General features: G+C 53.7%; 1 protein-coding gene across 1 annotated transcript in view; it reads left to right on the forward strand.

Annotated features, from left to right (window-relative positions):
• The first annotated feature begins 17,663 nt into the window (after positions 1–17,663).
• Positions 17,664–19,171, forward strand: part of LOC103070207 (ETS variant transcription factor 3 like) — a 5,903-nt gene continuing 4,395 nt past the window's right edge. The window contains exons 1-4 of the mRNA XM_007457863.1: positions 17,664–17,727; positions 17,821–18,058; positions 18,314–18,503; positions 18,906–19,026. Of these exons, the coding sequence (XP_007457925.1) occupies positions 17,664–17,727; positions 17,821–18,058; positions 18,314–18,503; positions 18,906–19,026 (613 nt within the window). The remainder of the gene's footprint in view (positions 17,728–17,820; positions 18,059–18,313; positions 18,504–18,905; positions 19,027–19,171) is intronic.

Raw genomic sequence — 19,171 nt, forward strand, 5'->3', positions numbered from 1 at the left:
CCTCTTGGTCCTGCTGAACTCACTGCCTGGAGACAGACGTCTTTCCTCCACTTCACCTGACCAATTACATCTTTTCCAGAACTCAGCTCAGATGTCATTGCCTTCAGGGGCCTTTCCTGGGCACTCGTCTGTGTGCTATTGCAGCCCATGTTTACCTCTGTGCCACCACCCTAACACAATTTTGTCAGTGCTCTGCTGGTCTGGTTTCTCACAGGATGGTCCAGAAGCTGAGGGCTGGTGCAGGGGTCGTTTCGTCTTCTCCAGTGCCCAGCACACTGCCTGGAGCCTGAGGATGCTTGATGAGTATTTGCTGGATAAATGAATAACAAGAAATATATGAAGGAGGTTTGATTGTCCAGATAGAGAATGCCAGTTTGGAATACTGAGGACAGAAGGAAGACTGCTGTCTCAGTCATCCCCCCACTTCACCACCCCTAACCCCTCTTGTCACGGCTTCTGCTTCCCTCCTCTCTCAGGAGCCGGGTGTGTTGACTCCCTGAGGAAGGGAGATAAAGTGGAATTGGCTCTAATCCCATAGTCCCACCCCTGCCATTTTACTGGCTGTGAGTCCTTGGGCAGATTATGGAAGCTCTCCGTGCCTCTATTTCTCTGTTTTAGAAGATTGTTCTGAAGATTAAGTGATGCACATAAAGCATTTAGTACTCAAAGTCCTTTTTTAAATGACATGACAAAGATATTTACGCCTGTACTCTGTACAGGGCTTTTGCCTTCACATCACTTCCGTTGGCCCCTCTCAAGAGGAGGTAAGATACTATTGTTGCAGGAAGGGGGACTCCTTCCAGGGCCCTAGAGTGGGCTCTTGTCTAACACTCGGAGACGAATTGTCCGAGGAGACACACTGACAAAGCAAGAGACTTTATTGGGAAGGGGCGCTGGGGCAGAGAGCCACGGGGTAAGGGAACCCAGGAGGACTGCTCTGCCACGTGGCTCGCAGTCTCGGGTTTTATGGTGATGGGCTTAGTTTCCAGGTTGTCTCTGGACAATCATTCTGGCTCAGGGTCCTTCCTGGTGGCGCGCACATCGCTCAACCAATAGATTCTAGCGAGAAGGATTCTCGGAGGTTGATAGGACATATGGACTGGTGTCTCCTCTCTCCTTTTGACCTTTCCCAAATTCTTCTGGTTGGTGGTAGCTTGTTAGTTCCACGTTCCTTACCAGGACCTCCTGTTGTAAGATAACTCATGCAAGTGGTTACTATCGCGCTTGGCCAGGGCAGGCAGTTTTCAGTCAGTGGTTCCCCTAACACTATGATCCCTGTTTTACAGATGAGAAAGTAGGGGTCCACAGTGGGTGACCTGTCCTACTGATTCAAACCTGTCTCATGAGCCTGAATCCCATACTTTGCCCATTCATGGCCTTGGATCTCTGAGACAAGGGTGAAGACACTTTATTCTAATCAGACACGCAGAATTAGGGGTGGTGTGGGGGACCCCAACCTTAGCATTTCTCCAGGAGTCAGGCCTTGTGTCCCAATCAGGAGTGCAAAAGGAAAGCCAGCACCTGCAGCAGGCCCAGGGGAGGGGGGCCTCTATCTCTGGACAAACAGACTCCTGGGGCTGGGTTGCGAAGACTGGTCACGGAGGGATAAAGATCAAAGATTAAGACCTTCCCAGAATGCAGACGAGCCCCACCCTGACTCCCAGGGCCCAGGTTGAGGGGAGAAGCCCCACATCTCCAAACTCCGGGCTCCAGGATCTGGGAATCTGGTCTAGGGAGGCAATGGGGAGGGTGCCGCCCAACAATGGGCTAAGACTGAGAAGTGAAGGTCTAGAGCCAAGAGGCAGCAGGTGTCTGCCCCAGTGTCACTGCCCCTTGCCTCAGTTGTCAGGTGCTGGCTCCATCCCAGCTTCAGCCCCAAGACTGGTTTAGGAGAACAGTCAGAACCTTACAACCTTGGTCCCAGAGAGCTAAGGGTCCGTGAGGGAGGCCGTCTCTGACCTCTCATCCCACGTTCTGCAGGAACCTGACCAGGGAGGAGAGGGAAGGAGGGAGGAGGATGGAGGGACCCCTCTGTCCGGGAGACACAGGTCAGCCTTGCAAACATGATTCTGGCTTCAGGGCCCTTTGTTCCAGTGTGTCTTTTTTGGCCGCCTGGGTTTTTTTCCCCCAAATCCCTCAAAGAGTAATTGAAGCAGGCAGAGAGTGGGGTAGAGATTTCTTCGTTTGATTTTGACCTCCAGGCAACTAACTGGAAGGGAAAGGGAGGGGAAACTGAGGTAGGCGGTGTAAGCCTGTCTTCAGAATATCACAGGAAAGGAAGTTTGCTTTGGTTCTCCCACTCCTGGCCCAGCTGGGAAAAATCTCTATCGCCCATGTTGAAATTTTGGACTTCTGGTGACCAATTCCTCCTACCCCCATTCTGACAATAGCAAGTAACATTTGTACGTTCTTGTCACTTGCTTTAACTTACTTGATCCACGAGTTGATCCACAACATTGCCCTCTGTGGATTCTTATTACTATTATTATCCCCATTTTGGGGATGAAGAAAACAAAGGTCAACGAAGTTGAGTGAATCACCCAAGGTCAACACAGCTAGTGAGTAACCAAACCAGGACTCACCCAGAGTTCCTGACTCCAAGCTCCATGCTTTTTATCAAACACCTCCCTGCCCCTCAGTGATGACACACAGAGGCTAGAAGAAAGGGACGGGGGATTGAGTTGCTTTAAAGAGGCCCCTGATTTCTCTAAGGGAATCTTATGGAATCGTCACTGGTGTGAGCTCTCGTGAAATGACCTCCAGGCCAGAGAGGGAGAGGCACACGCGCTTTCAGTCATTCATTCATTCCTGAAACTGACATGGCCATGTGCCAGGAGACACAGTGAGTCCCTGCTCTCTGGAGACTCACAGAGACTCAGTTTACTGAGGGAAACAAGCCAACATAATGAACTGAAACACAAGGCAGATTGTGGCGAGGTGACAATATTCACTCATTTGTTCATCTAACATTTCCTGAGTGCCTGCTGGATGCCAGACTCTGTCTTGGGATTTTGCAGTCAAATATAGACACTCCTAGCCCATCAGGAACCTCCAGTTCAAAGATGGGTAATTAGGGGGCTCGGGGTCCTGCTCCAGGGCTCTCCCCACAATGCCACAGCCTTTCCCTTCATCTCCAAGCAGGCTGTGACTTTTCTGGTTACCGGAGAATTTTCAGTACTGACTTAGGCAGGCAGGAACTCAGATGCCCCCACAACACTGGGGGAGTTCTCACTGTCCTCCACAGCCCTTCTGGGGGAAAACAAAAAACAAAAACAGAGCCCCAAGATCCCTTCTAAACACAGGCAGTCCTCAGATGGACTGGTGTCCATCTGGCAGCACCCACACCACCACTTTTGGATCAGCAAGAACCAGGGTCCTCTTCCTAGCCTCCTGACCCCAGAGTCCAGCTCAGCCAGCGCCTAGCACATAAGGAGTGCTCTATAGATGGAGCAGGTAGGTTGTATTGCCAGTAACAGTGAAGCAGGATGCACAACTCCCTCTCCAGCAGTCAGGTCAAAGCTGATGGGGAAGGCTTAGTCCTTGCAAACCTAGTTCTGGTCCTTAGATAGCTCCTACCTGATTTGAGGGTGGGGGGGACCACTTATCCACACTTGGCCTCAGGACAGAGATGTGGGCAGCTGGCTATCCAACTGGCTTGGGCTGTGGCCCCCACCAAGGGGGAACCAGGGTGGGGATGGGGAAGATGGAGAAAGAGGGTGAGGCATCAACCTAGAAGGACTGTTGAGAGTGGAGCAGTTTGGGAAGGGAGGAGAGGGCATGGTTGAGGGGAGATGAGACGGACACGGAGTCCTGGGCCGGGGGCCTGAGCACTCGCTGGGAGCTGGGAGGGGCAGGGGGTGATTCTCTGGGGGACAGAGTGCAGAGGCAGCGGTGGAAGGAAGACCTAGAGATGAATTCCCAAGGAGGTGGGGTGGGGGGAACTGAAGCGAGTGGGCGGGGGCTGCAGAAGGAGTGGGCAGGGGAGCGGGGCTGACAGCAGGGAGTGCCCCCCGCCCAACCGCCCAGCCTCCTGCCCATGGTATTGATCGGCTAGATTACTCAATTTCACCCGTATTGATCAGGTAATTGCTTTATCTCGGGTCTCATTTGAGCTCTGCATTCTCCTGACGTTCCCGTCTCTCTCCCTCGTGTTTTTTCCTGTCAGCCTGACACAAGGCTCCCTAACACAGAATAAGTATATATACATATAGAGATATATATATACATATATATGTATATATATGAACATAAAGGTTTGGTTAGCCTGCCCCGGGTTGGTGTTTGGGAAGGGGGACAGGGGTGGATAGAGGAAGGTAAGACCAGCCTCCCCTCGGAGCCCCTAAATTCTCTTTTAGGAAACCCTTCCTGGCTCCAGATAGTGGAAATGTCTGCCCACCCCAGGTTCTCCGAGGTCCAGATAAGAACTGGGGGAAACAGGCTGCATAGGCCTTGGTTTCAATCTGTCTCTTCTCACCGCCCCACCCATCCTCCTCCCCTGCAAGACCTGGAAACCCCAACTCCTCAGCCAGGCTCTTGGACGTCCCCTTACTAAGTCTGCAGAGCCTTGCGTCTGTCCTTCTGGCTGCTCTTAACTATGTGTCCTGCCAGTCTGTCCCCTGCCCTCTCTGTGGCCCAATGTGCGTCCTTCCTGCCCACTTTCCTCACCCTCTCCCACTCTCCCCATCCTTGGCCTTGGCCCAATCCCCTAACCCCAGGGTTCAGGCAGCCTGTCCTTCCGCTGGAGGAAGGAAAACTAGGGAAGGAGACTCAGCCACTCCCCAGGGAGTCCACAGACTGTTCCTCCCAGGAGCTCCCAATCTGAGAAGCAATGGCTCTCGTCTTCCTGAAGCCTCCAGTCTGAGAGAAGGGACAAGAACCATCTGAGGACAGGACAAGAAGACCCCCACAAAAGTTATAGACAAGGTCCCGGGAGAGGAGTGAATGCTGGAAGATCCTGGGCAAGATTCAGCTCTCTCACCATCTTGCAAAGCTCAGCCCCAGATTAGCTCACAGACCAGCCAGGCAGAGTGGCAGCAGATACTGAAACCCTAATTTGCCAACAGTAGCTCCCCGGGCCTGGGTGCGAAGTCTATGGGGCCAAGGGGATCCATCCACCTGCAACCAGGTGCCTCCTTCCAGCACACACTCTGGATCCTGGAACCCTGGAATTCCCTGTGCAATGGCCAGAGCTGTGTCCAGGCACGCATGCGCCTCCACCCTGGACGCACCCTCCTGAGTATGAGCCTAGGGGACAGCTGTCCATCTGTTGTCTTGCACAGGCGCCTGCAATGTTAAGAGCAGGCCCAGGGTATGAAGATTCTTAGCACTGGAGCTCTATTTTCAAAACTTCTACTGAGACTGTGTGCCAGGCACTGAAGTTGGAACTGGGAATTCCATGGTGAACATCGATGGATAAGGCTCAGGCTCTCCCCATAGAGCTTAGAGACTCTAGGACATTATAAACCGGTTCTCCCTCCTACAGCCTCCAGGATCCCCCACCCGGTCCATGCACATCACCCAGGGCCTTGCAGGCTCACTCTGTCCCCTTTGAGGAAGGGAGCCCATCAGGTGGGGAGAGGGAAGGACTCAAAGCAGGGCGTCCAGTCACCATCTGTGCTGAGGGCGGGGGGGTCCCATCTCTGAGCCCCACGAACTCATCCCACCCAGTGAGGAGCCAGAGGAAGCAGTAGGGGGTGTGCAGGAGGGTGGGAGCCCCACAGGGTCCATCTGGCTACATCCTACCTGCCATGAGCTGTCAAGCACCATCACTCTCTGCCAATGTCCTCCACAGAGCCCAACCCAACTCTTCACCAGAGTTTTCCAGAGCAGGGGGCAACTGATCCTTTTTCCTCCTCATCTTAATTTCCAGAGTCCCATCTCTGTGCTCTGGGGAAGTTCCTCCTTGAGTCTAACCAGCATTCCTCCTGCTGCTCCCACAGCGTTTTGTTTTGTTTTTCTAGGTTCCTCTTCCATTCAAACGCCTCAACCTTTCCAGCTTCTCCTTCAACTCTCCACGCCCCATCTTTCTCTCATCCTTCCTTCCTTGACACCTGCATTCATTCACTTTGGCATCCTTGTATCCGGGCTTGGACGAAGAGTGACCAACTGTCCTGTTTTGCCTGAGACTGTCCCAGTTTTCGTTCTAAAAGTCCTGTGTTTGGGGGAACCTCTCTGTCCCAGGGACAGTGGGGCACCCTACCCGGAAGGTAGGATACTGCATGAGGCCCAGTTCGAGAAGCCAGATGGGAGCAGGGTTTGAGTACAGATACAAAGAGGCCAGCAGCATTTTCCCACGTGTCCACAGAGACAAAGACAGACAGACAGACACACACACACACATATACACAGAGATATCCATAAACAGTCTCTAAAACAAAAACACAGCCCACACATCCAGAAGCAGACACCCACAGAAACACAGACACCCGCATTCAGATTCAGACACAGACAAACCTGGCCTCACACCCGCATTCCTCGAGACAGGTGTGTATGGACACACATAGGCACGCACAGTACACCAACAACGCACAGCGGAAACACAAAAACTGACACAGACACCTACGCACAAAAACACACGGTCATCCACAGAGAGACACTCATTGTATGACTCCACAGAGACACACATTCAGACGCCCACAGAGAGGCACGAATAAGACCCAGGAGCACAAAGATGCCTTCACCTGCGCCCACAGACTGAGCCAATCCACAAATTCTAGAGCTTTTCCCTGTTCTGCCTTGGAAATGCTCACAGGATTGGGGATGTTGGCTGGGCTCAGCCCCAGAGGCGAAGGTGGGCCCAGCCTGAAGGTCTCAGGGGACCTCAGCCTGAGGCTCACAGAACCAGGTAGAGAGAGCACACCCCCCAACCTGCTGAAGACTCCCTCTGCCTGGCAGGCCCTGCCCCCGCGCCCGTGCCAGGGCTGGGGACAGCTCTGAGAGCAGCCTCTCTGGAGAGCAGGTCGGGCGTGGGAAGCCCTGGCTCCCTCTCTTGGGGGTGGAGAAGTGTGAGTGAAATGGGTTTATTACTGGGAGTCTGTTGCTTCGATTGGTATCGATCCCCGCGTGTCACCTTCCATTGCCACTAATGGGACATGAAGAGTCGCCACCAACACCACAGCCCCCGGCTGCACACACTCACCCGCGGCTCCCCTCCCCTGCGCCCCCCCATCCCGAAGCTGCATCCCAGGCTGCCTCAGCCCCGCCTCCTCCCGCATCCCCAGCCTCACCTCCTCCCTCTGCCTCCTCCTCTCCCTCTCCTTCGACCTCTTCTTTGTCTCCCTGAGTCTGATTCCAAAAGCTTCCCCTCCTTTTCTTTCCCCCCTTTCCGGCCACCTAAGGACCTTATCCCTCCATTCAGGGGTGTCCCTTTTCCCTCCCCTCACTTCCTCTTTTCTCCCTCCTCTGGGTCCAGTCTCAGTCACCATCATTCCCCCATGGGGGTGCACTGGGCCCCACCCAGTCTTGGGGAGCGATGGGGGATTCACGGGAATGAGCCAGTGGGAACCATCCCTCTTTCACCAACAGCTGGCAAGGAGTGCTTATCAAGGGATAGTCTCCTTCTGTCACACCTGGACTGGCCAGATGGACCCTCCTGGAACCAGCCAAGTCCCCCACCTTCATTCATTGCACTGGCTGCCACGACCCCAGGCCAGATCCTGGCAAGAAGAAAAAGGAAAGAGGGAGGAAATCTTTTTCTTTTCCCTCTCGCTGTTCCTCGTGGAGGAGATAACACCACCTCTTCATCTCTACCCCACCTGGCAAACCCCTCACCCCCTACAGTGCCTGGGGAAACCCTCCCCAGGGCCTGATCTCCCATCTGTGGGTCTTCGGTCCTGCCCTTGTTAATGTCAGATGGTTATGAAACCACAAGTGAGACCTGAGAGGACCCATTCAGGGTGGTGAGGTCTTGATACAAAGTATGTCAGACAGTGTCGATAGACTGGGAATTTAGCCTATCGTGCTGGTTACTCAAGTATGAAAAAAAAGCCACTGACTAGAACAGGAAAAGTCTACTTGCAGCTCAGATAGAGCATCCTTGTCTTTGCTGCTGTGAAAGCAGTCTGCGCGCCTGAGTCTGTGCCATCACACCCTGGGGGCTGGCAGGGGAGCTGAGGAGAGGGGCTCCTCCCAGCCCCGCCCTGCGCCCCGATCAGCCCTGAGAAACTCCTCTCCAAGTGACCCTGGGAGATACCCAGAGCCAGCTCTAAGCCGCAAAGTGGGAAGGGCTGCCTCTTGTTGACTCCTGTCCCCAGACAGGGATGAGGTCTCCACCCCCCCATCAATGGGCCCCATTACTGTGTGAGCGTCGTTTAAGGGGCTGCATCAGGCCAGGTACAGTTACTAGATACAAAGTTGTGGGTTTGAAGGCAGTTTAAAATGCTGAGGCTTCCTGTTGCAACTTAGGGTAGTTGGATTAGCTAGAGTGTGGGGAGCTGGTCGGGTACCTGTTGGTTTATTCACTCGGCGATCATCTGTAGGGCGGCCTCGTGTCCAGGCACCGCACCAGGCACCGGATGCACACAGAGATGCTCAAAAGAGCAAAGGAAAGGGCTGGATTTGGTCAGGGGACCTCCCCTCCCCAAAGGGCACTAGGCCATTTGCCTGTGTCTCAGGGAAGAAACAGAGAGGCTCAGGGTCCCACCATAGAAGCCAATGTCTGTGCCAAGTGCCCAGCTTCCTAATCCCACACCGAGCCTCCCCTCCAAGGGCCAGCAATCAAAACGTGGATTGTACAGAAAGGGTAGGGGCGGTGGTGGGGGGACTGCTGTGACCAGGTTTACGGGCATGTGAGAGGAAGTGGGCAGGGACAGCGTGTGGAGCAGCAGAAGAGAAAAGGTGAAACCCTAATAGTCTCAGAAGCAGCTGCTCTGGTTCTCACAAGGACTTGAAGTTAGCAACGTGAGGGACTTTCCTGGGAATTGGGACAGTGGCAGGAAGTGGGACAGCAGAAGAGCCTTGAGCCTCCCTCCCTGGAGGCCTGTCAGATGTCACCCTCCCAAGAGAGCCTGTGGAGGCAGTAGGTGGTCTGAAGGACCTGTGGAGTCCAGGCCCACCGTGTAGGTCCCAGTTCTCCCACTAAAGATTGTGCCACAACCTGCTCTTCCAATGGGGCCTTCATGGGGGAGGGGGAGGACAGAATGGCTCTACCTCCCCAGAATCCTCTCCTTGGCCTTGGCATCTTCCTGCTCTGAACTCAAATGGTCCTAAATCCTTAAATGAAGGAAATGGGTTGGGGTGAAGGTGAGCAAAGGGGCAGAGCCAGCTCTTCAAGTGAGAAAACCCCAGTGACATCTGAGAGAGATGCCTGGGGTAACACGTCTTGGCACTAACCTCAGTCTTCCTGGCTATAGCTCTCTGTCCTCTATGGAGATCCAGTTTGCCTCGTCCTGGCTAATATTCCTCCCTTCTCCCTGCATCCAACTCCCTGGAACAGTGTTCTGGACCATCCCTCCCTTTGTAACCTCTTTCCTTTTTGCCCTCGATGGTCTCGGAGCCCGGTCCTCCTGCCTCTCCCCCAACAAGGACCCTCTCTTCGTGGCCCCTAGCTCCTGTCTCTTCCAGCAATCAGCCTCTCTCTCTCACCTTTCCATCATGTTAGCTTCGGTTGATTTAACCAGAAAACAACCCCCAGAATTTAATTCCATGGCCCTCCATTCCCATCTGGATCAGCTCAAGGCTGGGAGGGGCTGTGTAATGATGGGGGGGAGTAGTGGGGGAGAGAGAAACTTGGCCTCCCAGAGTCAAGGAGAAAAAAAAAAAAAAGAAAATCATATTGATTCCCCAATGACAGCCGTCAATCTTTTCCTCCCCACTAGGGATTGGGGAGATTGGACGCAGGCCCAACAGGCTCCAGGGTCCCTTGGTCCCCAGGACGTTAAAAAGAGAGGCTCTGGTCTTTGACAGCCTCTCTCCTCTAGTTTCCCCTGAGGTCAGTTACCTAAATTCTCCATGCCCTCCCCCGTGTATTCTGGAATCCTACCACCTTATCTTGTTCCTGCTATTTATTTAGCAGGGTATCTGATGCCCCTGCAGTTACTTTCTCCTGTCTGGTTTATGACTTAGTGGGCAGTTCTTCTTGCTGTCTAACTTTGAGTAGTATTTATAAAGAAAAGGAAAAATCTGTTTTCTAGAGCCCTAAGAGGAAAGAGACATAATAAGTGCTTTAAAAACCTTAGAGAAAAGGTGACTGGGTAAACTATTAGTTTCATTGTGGTACTTGAGACTAAGAGGAAAGTTACAGATTATGAAGGTTCAACACCAGTATGCGAGCGGAGGTGGGACCTGGGACTCCGAGGGGAAACAGGGAGTGACGTAGTGTTAAGAGTCAGAGGTTATGAACAGGGGGGTCTTGTCCAGGCCTGGACTCATCTCCACAGGACGTTCTATGAGAGTAGGGCCGACTTATAGTGGGAAGGGTAGACAGCTGGAAGGACTTCCTGGCAGTTCAGCGTCGCTTTTCCTAAAACTGAAGCGGGTGTAGCCCTCTCACCAGTCTCCCTGTTGGTCAGATGTTTCAGGAGCCATCTGCCCCAGAGGAAGGCTCTGGATGCAAAGGACCCAGTGGAAGACCCTCCCTTCCACCCTACCCGCCCACAGAGGTGGAGGGGACTCAGGGCCGTGGTGCCACTGGCCCCCGAAGGGTTAATGCTATTGTCTGAAAAACCACATCAGCTCCCCTGGGAGCTTGGAGATCCCGCTCTCATTTTAAGTAACCCTAACTCAGCGCGTGATGAGCGAGGGGTCGCTGGGCGAGGAGTGCGCCAGAAGGAGCCGCTGGACTGAGCCCGGAGAAGCTGCTGCACCAAGGTAAGGGGGCTCTGGTGGCTGGTCTGCCGCTGGGGCTGGCCAGAGGGATAGCCCTTCTCCTCCCCCACCCCTACCCCAGCTGTGGAGCCAGTCGCAGAGCAACCGGGAAGAGGAAAAGAAAGGAGACACAGGCACGGGGTGAAAATGAGAGCCCGAGGGCCACACTGAAGCCGCCTAGGAGGAGCCAGGCTCTTCCATCCAGGTGTGGGACAGCGCAGAGGCAGGTGTAGGGCAGTCAGGGCAGAGAGAGGCAGGGACCCCAGAATGACAGCGGGTCTGGCATGGCACCAGGCTCTTCTGCCCAGATGGGGCACAGCTGGGGTCAGATGTCAGTTCACTGGGCCAGAGAAGACTCCTGCGATAAATGGGGCCAAGTCAGGCTCTTGGGGCTGAATGAATGAGAGTCTCAGCCATCCCCGTGCCCTGTTGTCTGTACCTACAGGGAGTTCAGCGGCTCAGAGAGCTCACTGCTGCCATCCGTGTGGCCAGGTTGAAGGGCAGTGGGGGAGGACTGACACTAGGGCGTGGGCATCACAGCGTGGGCATGGGAAGGAGTAGGAGGTGGTCCCAGGGAGGGCAGAGTTAAGGTTGTGCTCCCACCTGTGCCGGGCTGGGATGAAGTGACACCTCTGATGGAGTGAAGGGATTCTGCCCCATCCATCCGCTTCCCTCGCTTCCTCAGAGTCCTGGCTTCTTCCCAAAGAGCGACGTCCAAGAAGCCTGAAATCAAAGAGCTTGGGTGCCCCGTGTCAGGCGCACCCCTGTGACAGCTGGGGCGGAGGTGGGCTGTGTGAGGCTGGAGATGCACAGACGGTGATGCTCCTATGGCAGAGAAAGGTCTTACTCTCCCTCCCAACAGACAAGAGGGCAAGCACTGGGAAGGAGGCGGTGCCGCTGCCACTCCACCTCCAACCCCTTTCTGACCCTGCTCGAGGGCAGTGGGGCCCCGTGGGGAGAGAGTCCAGGGCACATGGATGGAGTCTCGAGTCGGGTTTGGCCCTTAGTGGAAGTTGAACTCAGGGTTCATGGTAAGATTGGGTACGAGGGCCAGGGTTGAGGCGGAAGCTGGAAGCAGACATGGCATTGAGGGCTGGCGACTGAGTGAGACAGCGTCAGAGGCCCCCAGCCGCTGAGAGCGCCCTGGGAGGCCCGCTGCCTGCTGCATTCCCCGTCTGTCCCCGTTACTCAGCCCCAGACAGGCCTGCCAGATCATCCCAGCTCAGCACTTGGCTGAGAGCTTTCACTTCCTTGGGCTGGCCAGACTCCTCAGCCACCTACTGGAGGGGATTTCTTGTCCCCTGGGTGGGGACATGAAGGGAAGGATAGGGGGGTGTCCAGTCAGGGGGATCCCCTGGGGCCCAGCTGATGGGAATGAGATGAAAGGAACCAACACTGAGTTTGTGCTGGGAGAGAGGGCAGGGGGCCGCTGGAGACCTCGGGGGAGGGCAGGGGCACTGGAGGAGCCTGGGTCGGGAAGCTGGGGGCCTGGGTTTTAGTTTCCATCTCTGAAGCACAGGTGAGAGACAGGAGGGCAGGAGAAAGACAGAAAGAGGTAAGACAGAAAGTGACCAAGAGAGACAGTGACAGAGACAGCACAACAGAGGGCAGGCTGGGTGAGAGGTGGTGAGGCAGGGACACCCTCTAAGGAGGAAAACGGGCACAGGGGGAGGCAAGACAGAAAGATCACTGGATTTGTAGACAGGCGACAGTATGATCTGCAGACATAAGACGTAAAGACAGGAATGGAGAGACCAAGGGAAACTGAGACAGAAAAGGATGGACAACAGAGAAAAAAGAAAGTGAAAGGAGCTAGGGAAGTAAGACAAGAGAAGCCTGGTAGACAGGAAGTGGAAACAAGAAAGAATGAGACTTGAGAGGGGAGAGGAGAGAAACTGTAAGCAAGGAGGAAACAGTTGAAGATTAAAGGTCAAACAAAGTGAAACAGAGACTTGGAGGGGCCAGACCAAGGGAGCAGTGGGTGTGAGGCTGGAAGCTGGTCTCCTGACACCCCAATTCCCGTTCCCCAACCCCTGGGTCCTTGGGGGGGGGGGGTCTGGGACTTTCCCCCTGACTTTTTTTTTTTTTTTTTGCCGTATGTGGCCCTCTCACTGTTGTGGCCTCTCCCATTGTGGAGCACAGGCTCCGGACGAGCAGGCTCAACGGCCATGGCTCCCGGGCCCAGCCGCTCCACGGCATGTGGGATCCTCCCAGACCGGGGCACGAACCCGTATCCCCTGCATCGGCAGGCGGACTCTCAACCACTGCGCCACCAGGGAAGCCCTCCCCATGACTTTTAACTGCCCTTCCTGCCAGGTCTGGGGGTGGAGCATGGGACTGTCTGGGTTTGGATTTCGACTCCATGGAGTAACACAAACCTTTTAAAATCCCACAGCCCCCAGGGACCACAGAGACAAGAGCCAGAGACGAGTCTGCAAGGGGCTGGAGGGGTGGGGGTGGGGCGAAGAGGTGATAAAGATCTGAGACCCGATGGGGGGGGCACTGGCAATGGGAGTACGTTGAGAGGGAGCCTGGAGAGGGGGCTCAAGGCTGAGGAGGAGGAAGGAGGGATTCAGGGGAAGTAGGTGGACCCTGCCGGGCCAGTGGCAGAAAGGGAGGCGCCTCTCCCAGGTGTGGGGAGGGAGATGGGGTTTAGCTGGCCAGATTCCCAGCCAGGGAGCATCCAGAAGGGCTCCTCTCTGCCCTAGGCTGTCTGGGTTTGGCAGAAGAAGGGACAAGATGCCCTTGGTGAAGAAGACATCCATCCCTGCCCCTCCCCCGAATTCCCCAAGGGAAAAGGTGTTGGCTTTGCCCTTCTGAGGCCCCCAGCTGGTCTTGCTCTCCATCCTAAGCAGCTTTCGCTAATAGCATTAAGGGAGGTCTCAGGACTAACCGCTCTCCACTTGGGGTTGAGATCAAGGGGAGAGACCAGAGCCTTCTAATCAGACTGGGGATTTGGCCCAGAGGCGGGGCGGGGATGAGCAGTTTGCTCGACGCTAACAAGCAGAGAATATTACACACACATCCCCCCAGACTGCCATCTCTGTGTTTCCCTCATTGACCCTCAGGGCTGGTTTCTCCACTCTGATCTTTCAGTCTCCCAGGGCTGTATCTGGACCTCACCTGTGTCCACAGCATCCCCGATTTCCGCGATGCTATTTCTCCGTCTCATTCTCTCTGATTCACTCTCTTCCTCGCCGACCCTCTTGCCCTCTTTTTGGCCGCCTTTGAATTTATAAACAGTCCGTTTTCCCACTCATCAATCAAGCAGTCACTGAGAAGACTTCGTTGTGTCCAATCAATCAGATTATGGGGACAATCCACTTTAGCAGCTTAGAAGGGCCAACGACAAAGTGACTTATGATGCAAGTTTCTACTTTGCAGAGAGGCAGCCTTGTCTTGAGCTCTGACCTTTGTTTATCCTGGGCGAGTTCCTGTCCTCCTCACCTCTCTGTATTCCACTCTGCCCATCTGACAGTCCTCTGGCTTCCCCCCGACCCCCACTGTTGATCACTTTTCTGGCCAAGAGCCCACCTCTCAGGTTTAGACTGGAGCACCTCCTTCAGGACCCAGGGCCTCCTAAGCCTTGCCTCTGCTCCCAAGTTTCATCCTCAACTTTTCTGCCCTGATTGACTAATTACAGCTCAGAGCCTGGAGTCAGACCTGTTTGCATCCGGCTCCACCACTAGCCCTGGGATCTTATGCAAGTCTTCTAATCTTTTGAACCTCAATTTCCTCAGCTTGCAAAACAGAGATAATAATACCCACCACGAAGGGCTGTGAAGATTCAATGAAGTAACATAAGAAAAAAACAGTCAAGCCCAATGCTGGATTCGTGATAGGGGCCCAGCTCATATTAACTAAACTCTTAAAACCTAAAATCTGCTTGGGACATTTCTTTTGGCTCCAACATCTAGGTTAAGTCTCTCTTTTTTATCATCGTTATCGCTATTGCTTTACTTAAATAATTACCTAAAACCTACATGTGTTGTAATGAGCGCTTGTGTGGGCCAAGGGGATTAATCCTATTAATAGTAATCAGGGGCTTCCCTGGTGGCGCAGTGGTTGAGAGTCCGCCTGCCGACGCGCGGGACGCAGGTTCGTGCCCCGGTCCGGGAAGATCCCCACATGCCGCGGAGCAGCTGGGCCCGTGAGCCATGGCCGCTGAGCCTGCGTGTCACATTTGGCTTCATATTTTAGATTTTGTTCTTTGAGGGAGCAGGAGAGAGAGAGTTTGGTAGCCTACCTAGGTGGCTCAATATTATAAATTTTGTATTTTGTATTAAGTTCTTGCTTTCCACTCTTTCACTTAAGAGCTGTGTGACCTTAGAGAAGTTAGTCAACCCCTCTGAGCTCCACCTCATCTGATACTTCCTGTGAGGTTCAGGGTGTGTCAATTTCTCAGCACAGTGCAGAGTGCCCTGAGGGTCTGCTCTGCGGTGGGTTTATTGCTCTCTTCTTGCCAGATCCTAAATCTACCCTGAGGTCTCAGACCAGGAAACGTCATCAGATCCAGCAGGAGGCACCACAGCCCTAGGAATTCTATCTGCTTCCTCCAAGGAACAGTCCTCCTTTGGAATCTCTCACCTCTGCTCCCCCTATTTCCCCACCCATTTTCCTAAGATGAGGTAGGAGACATCCCAATCATCTGGAGGTTAGACAAAGGAGGAACTTCCCAATGGACAGAGCAGGAAAGGAAGGTGGGAGAGGAGTAGGGGCATCTGCTTCAGGGGAGGAAAGGAAGGAGAGAAGATTCCAGAATATCAGCTATCAGTTTAGAGACAGATGGATGGGTGGGAAAACCTATTCACCCAGATTCAGAGTGGGCACAGACCTACTCATAGCCCTGTCTGCCTTAATTTCGAGAGATGCTCTCTGCTGGGGCCAGATTGGGTACCCCTGGACACACCTGCCCCCAGCAGGCTGTAGGTTTGTCCACTGGCCCACCTGGAGCTGAGTGTTCCTTGGGAAAAGGAGAGCAAGAGACCCAGTGACCTTTTAGTGTGGGGGGAAGGAGGGCAGGGTTGGAATTCCTTGACTTTTTTATTTTATTTTATTTTATTTTATTTTATTTTATTTTATTTTATAAGCATAGTTGATTTACAATGTTGTGTTAATTGCTGCTGTAGAGCAAAGTGATTCAGTTATACATATATATATATATATATATATATATATTCTTTTTCATATTCTTTTCCATTATGGTTTATCACAGGATATTGAATATAGTTCCCTGTGCTCTACAGTAGGACCTTGTTCTTGGGATTTCTTGGGATTCCTTGGGATTCCTTGACTTTCCAACACCCACAGCTCCTTAATGCTGTTTCCCATGGATTCTTGCTACTCAAAGTACAGCCCATGTACCAGCAGCGCTGGCATCACCTAGGAGCTTGTTAGAATGCAGAATCTTAGGTTACACCAAGTCCCACTGGATTAGAATCTGCATTTCAAAGAGATCCTCAGGTGACTCTGATGCACATTAGAGTTTGAGAAGCACTGCTACAGATGATTTGTTTCAAGTCTTAAGGCAGCACGGTATATGAAAAAGTGCTGTGAATTAGGAGTGGAGGGTGGAACGACCATACACCATTGTCAAGTCGCTTTCCCTCTCTGAGCGTCATCTGGAAAGTGTGGAGGCTACTCCAGATAAGCCCTCACATGCCTCCAGACCTGATGGCCTAATAAGTTCTGGTTGAGAACAGCGCTCGCCTCATGCCAACTGCATCAGAGATGGAAACCCAGAGCCCAGGTGGTGTGAGCCAGTCCCCTGTGCGCAAGTAGTCCGCTGCGCCCAGGGCCCAGCCCCAGGAGCAGACCTCTCATTCTCCCATCCCTCCTCATCCTCTGGCCTATCAGTTCATCTTGCACTAGTGACAGTAGAAGCCAGCTTTTCACACCATCCTCAGTTCCATCTGGAAGGCTTTGTGACTTAGACATTTCCTCTCCTTCCCTCACCTGCATCAGGCAAGTTTATCTTACTAGGGCTCGTTCCCCAGTCTTCCCGCATCTCAATGCCCACCCCCATCCCACCCCCAAGCCAAATTGGGAACCAGCAAGATTCCATCTTCCTTGCCCATGGTTCATTAATTCAACAAATATTTATAGAGCCCCTGTGAGTACAAGGCCCTGGGCTAGGGTGGGTTCCGGGGAGCCAGCAGGGAAGAAGACAGCCAGGGTTCCTGACCACAGGGAGCTGACACTCTGAAGGGGAAGACAGATATTAAACACATAGTGACACCCTTGATAAATTCATCACCATTCATTGACTCTACCAACAATCATTTCTTGAACATCCATGACGTGCCAGGCGCTCTGCTAGGCACTGGAAACTCCTCAGTGAATAAAACGCACAAAAATCCCTCCGCTTCTCAAATGTAAAATTGTTCTAAGTACTATAAAGGTGTGGGTTTGTGTATCTGCCAACTCCTCACACTCAAGGTTTAGAACGAGCCAACGATTAACTACATTTTCACTTGTCTCCTCCTGGGAAAAACCCCTATCCTGTTAAGCCCTGAGAAAAGGTCTCATTGTCTAAATCCCCCAGCGGCGGCAGGACCTAGGACCCTCTGCTTTCCTCCCCATCTATAAAGCGGCTCAGCCTCAAGTCCCAAGCCCTGGGTCAGCCCCTGGCCAGTGAGGAGTTCCCCCGGGGAGGCTGGGCCCAGCCTGGCTAGGGGCGAGCTTCCTGCCTCAGACCCTGCTCCCCCGCCTCAGTCTCCCTTTCCTCCCCTAGTCTCTTCCCTCCTCTCTCTTTCCTTCCTCTTTCACCTCCTTCTCCCCTGCCTTCTTTCGCTTCCTCCTAAGAGGGGACCATTTCCCCCCAAGACCCAGACACAGCTCTTGCCCCCCCGGAGTGGACAATGCACTGCAGCTGCCTGGCTGAGAGCATCCCTGCCATCACCTCCCGTAACTTCTGGATCTCAGGTGAGCCTCCGCCAGGTGTCCCAGCTGTCCTCCAGCAGTACCCCAGAGGCCTCGGGAGCAGTGGGACGGCGCTCACTCCCCTCTCCACCCCAGGCCTGGCCTTCCCCGATTGGGCCTACAAAGCCGAGTCGTCCCCGGGCTCCCGGCAGATCCAGCTATGGCACTTCATCCTGGAGCTGCTGCAGAAGGAGGAGTTCCGCCATGTCATCGCCTGGCAGCAGGGAGAGTACGGGGAGTTTGTCATCAAGGATCCAGACGAGGTGGCCCGGCTCTGGGGCCACAGGAAGTGCAAACCACAGATGAATTATGACAAGCTGAGCCGGGCCCTCAGGTGAGAGGAGGCAGCCAACGTGGCCAGACAGGGCAGAGTTCAAAGAAAAGAGCTGTGGTTTCTGGCACCCCTGTCAGATTCCCGCCCCTCCAAGGCTTGGGAAATGCTCTGGAGTATGGTAAGATGTCCAGTGGTTATCCAGGAACAGCTTGGGGTTTGCCTTGGCAGCCTGGGGACGGGGGATGTGGCTGCGTCTCTGACTGCATCCTCCCTGCCACTGGGCCAACCCTTTATTCTCAACCTTGGAATCTCCAGATATTACTACAATAAGAGGATCCTGCACAAGACCAAAGGCAAAAGGTTCACTTACAAGTTCGACTTTAGCAAGCTCATCGTAGTCAACTACCCTCGGTGGGAGTTGCGGGCACCGCCATCCCTCCACTTGCTGCTGGGGGCCCCTGCTCTGTTTCGACCAGCCCTGGTGCCCATGGGTATACAGAGTGAGGTAGGCATGCAAGCTGGTGCTGTCCCCAGAGCTCCACGAGAACCTGCCTCTCTGCCTCAGGGGCCCCTCAGCTTTCAATGCTCTTCTCCCCCTGCATCCTTAGTCCCTGAGTGCCCCAGGGGTGGGGGTGATACTCTGAATCACCCCTACATATTTAACGATCCCTATAGTAGAGCACCTGCCTATGAGAGAGGGCAACTCCTTCTGTGCCAGGATCACAGGGAAGGGGGTGGCAGGGTCTCAGGGGAGGGTCCAGGACACGTGGGCAGTTCTGACTTAGCAACCATTATGAGATTATTTCATTATTTTAATGACTGGTCATTAAAACAAACAATGTATACTGGGGAATACACGCCAGGGAGGGTCCATTCAACCCCTGAGCCTGCTCTCCTCACTCCCCAGCTCCTGCACAGCAGGCTGTCCACCCATCGGGCCATGGCAGAGCAACTGGCTGGACAGCGGACCCCTCAAGGACCACCAGAGGCCTCCGGGGACAAGAAGGGAAGCGGCAGCATTGTCTACCGTGAGTGCTCAGGACTGGGGAGGGCCCAGGGAATCTTAAGCAGAGGAGGGGAGGATCCTTTTTTTTTTTTTTTTTTTTAACAAGTTTAAACAAAAGTCTTTCAAAACCTTTGCCCTCTGTGGGTAAATGAAATTGCAATGACCCC

The sequence above is a fragment of the Lipotes vexillifer genome, unplaced genomic scaffold, assembly GCF_000442215.2.
Source record: "Lipotes vexillifer unplaced genomic scaffold, Lipotes_vexillifer_v1.1 scaffold238, whole genome shotgun sequence".
In the NCBI taxonomy this organism is placed as follows: Eukaryota; Metazoa; Chordata; class Mammalia; order Artiodactyla; family Lipotidae; genus Lipotes; species Lipotes vexillifer.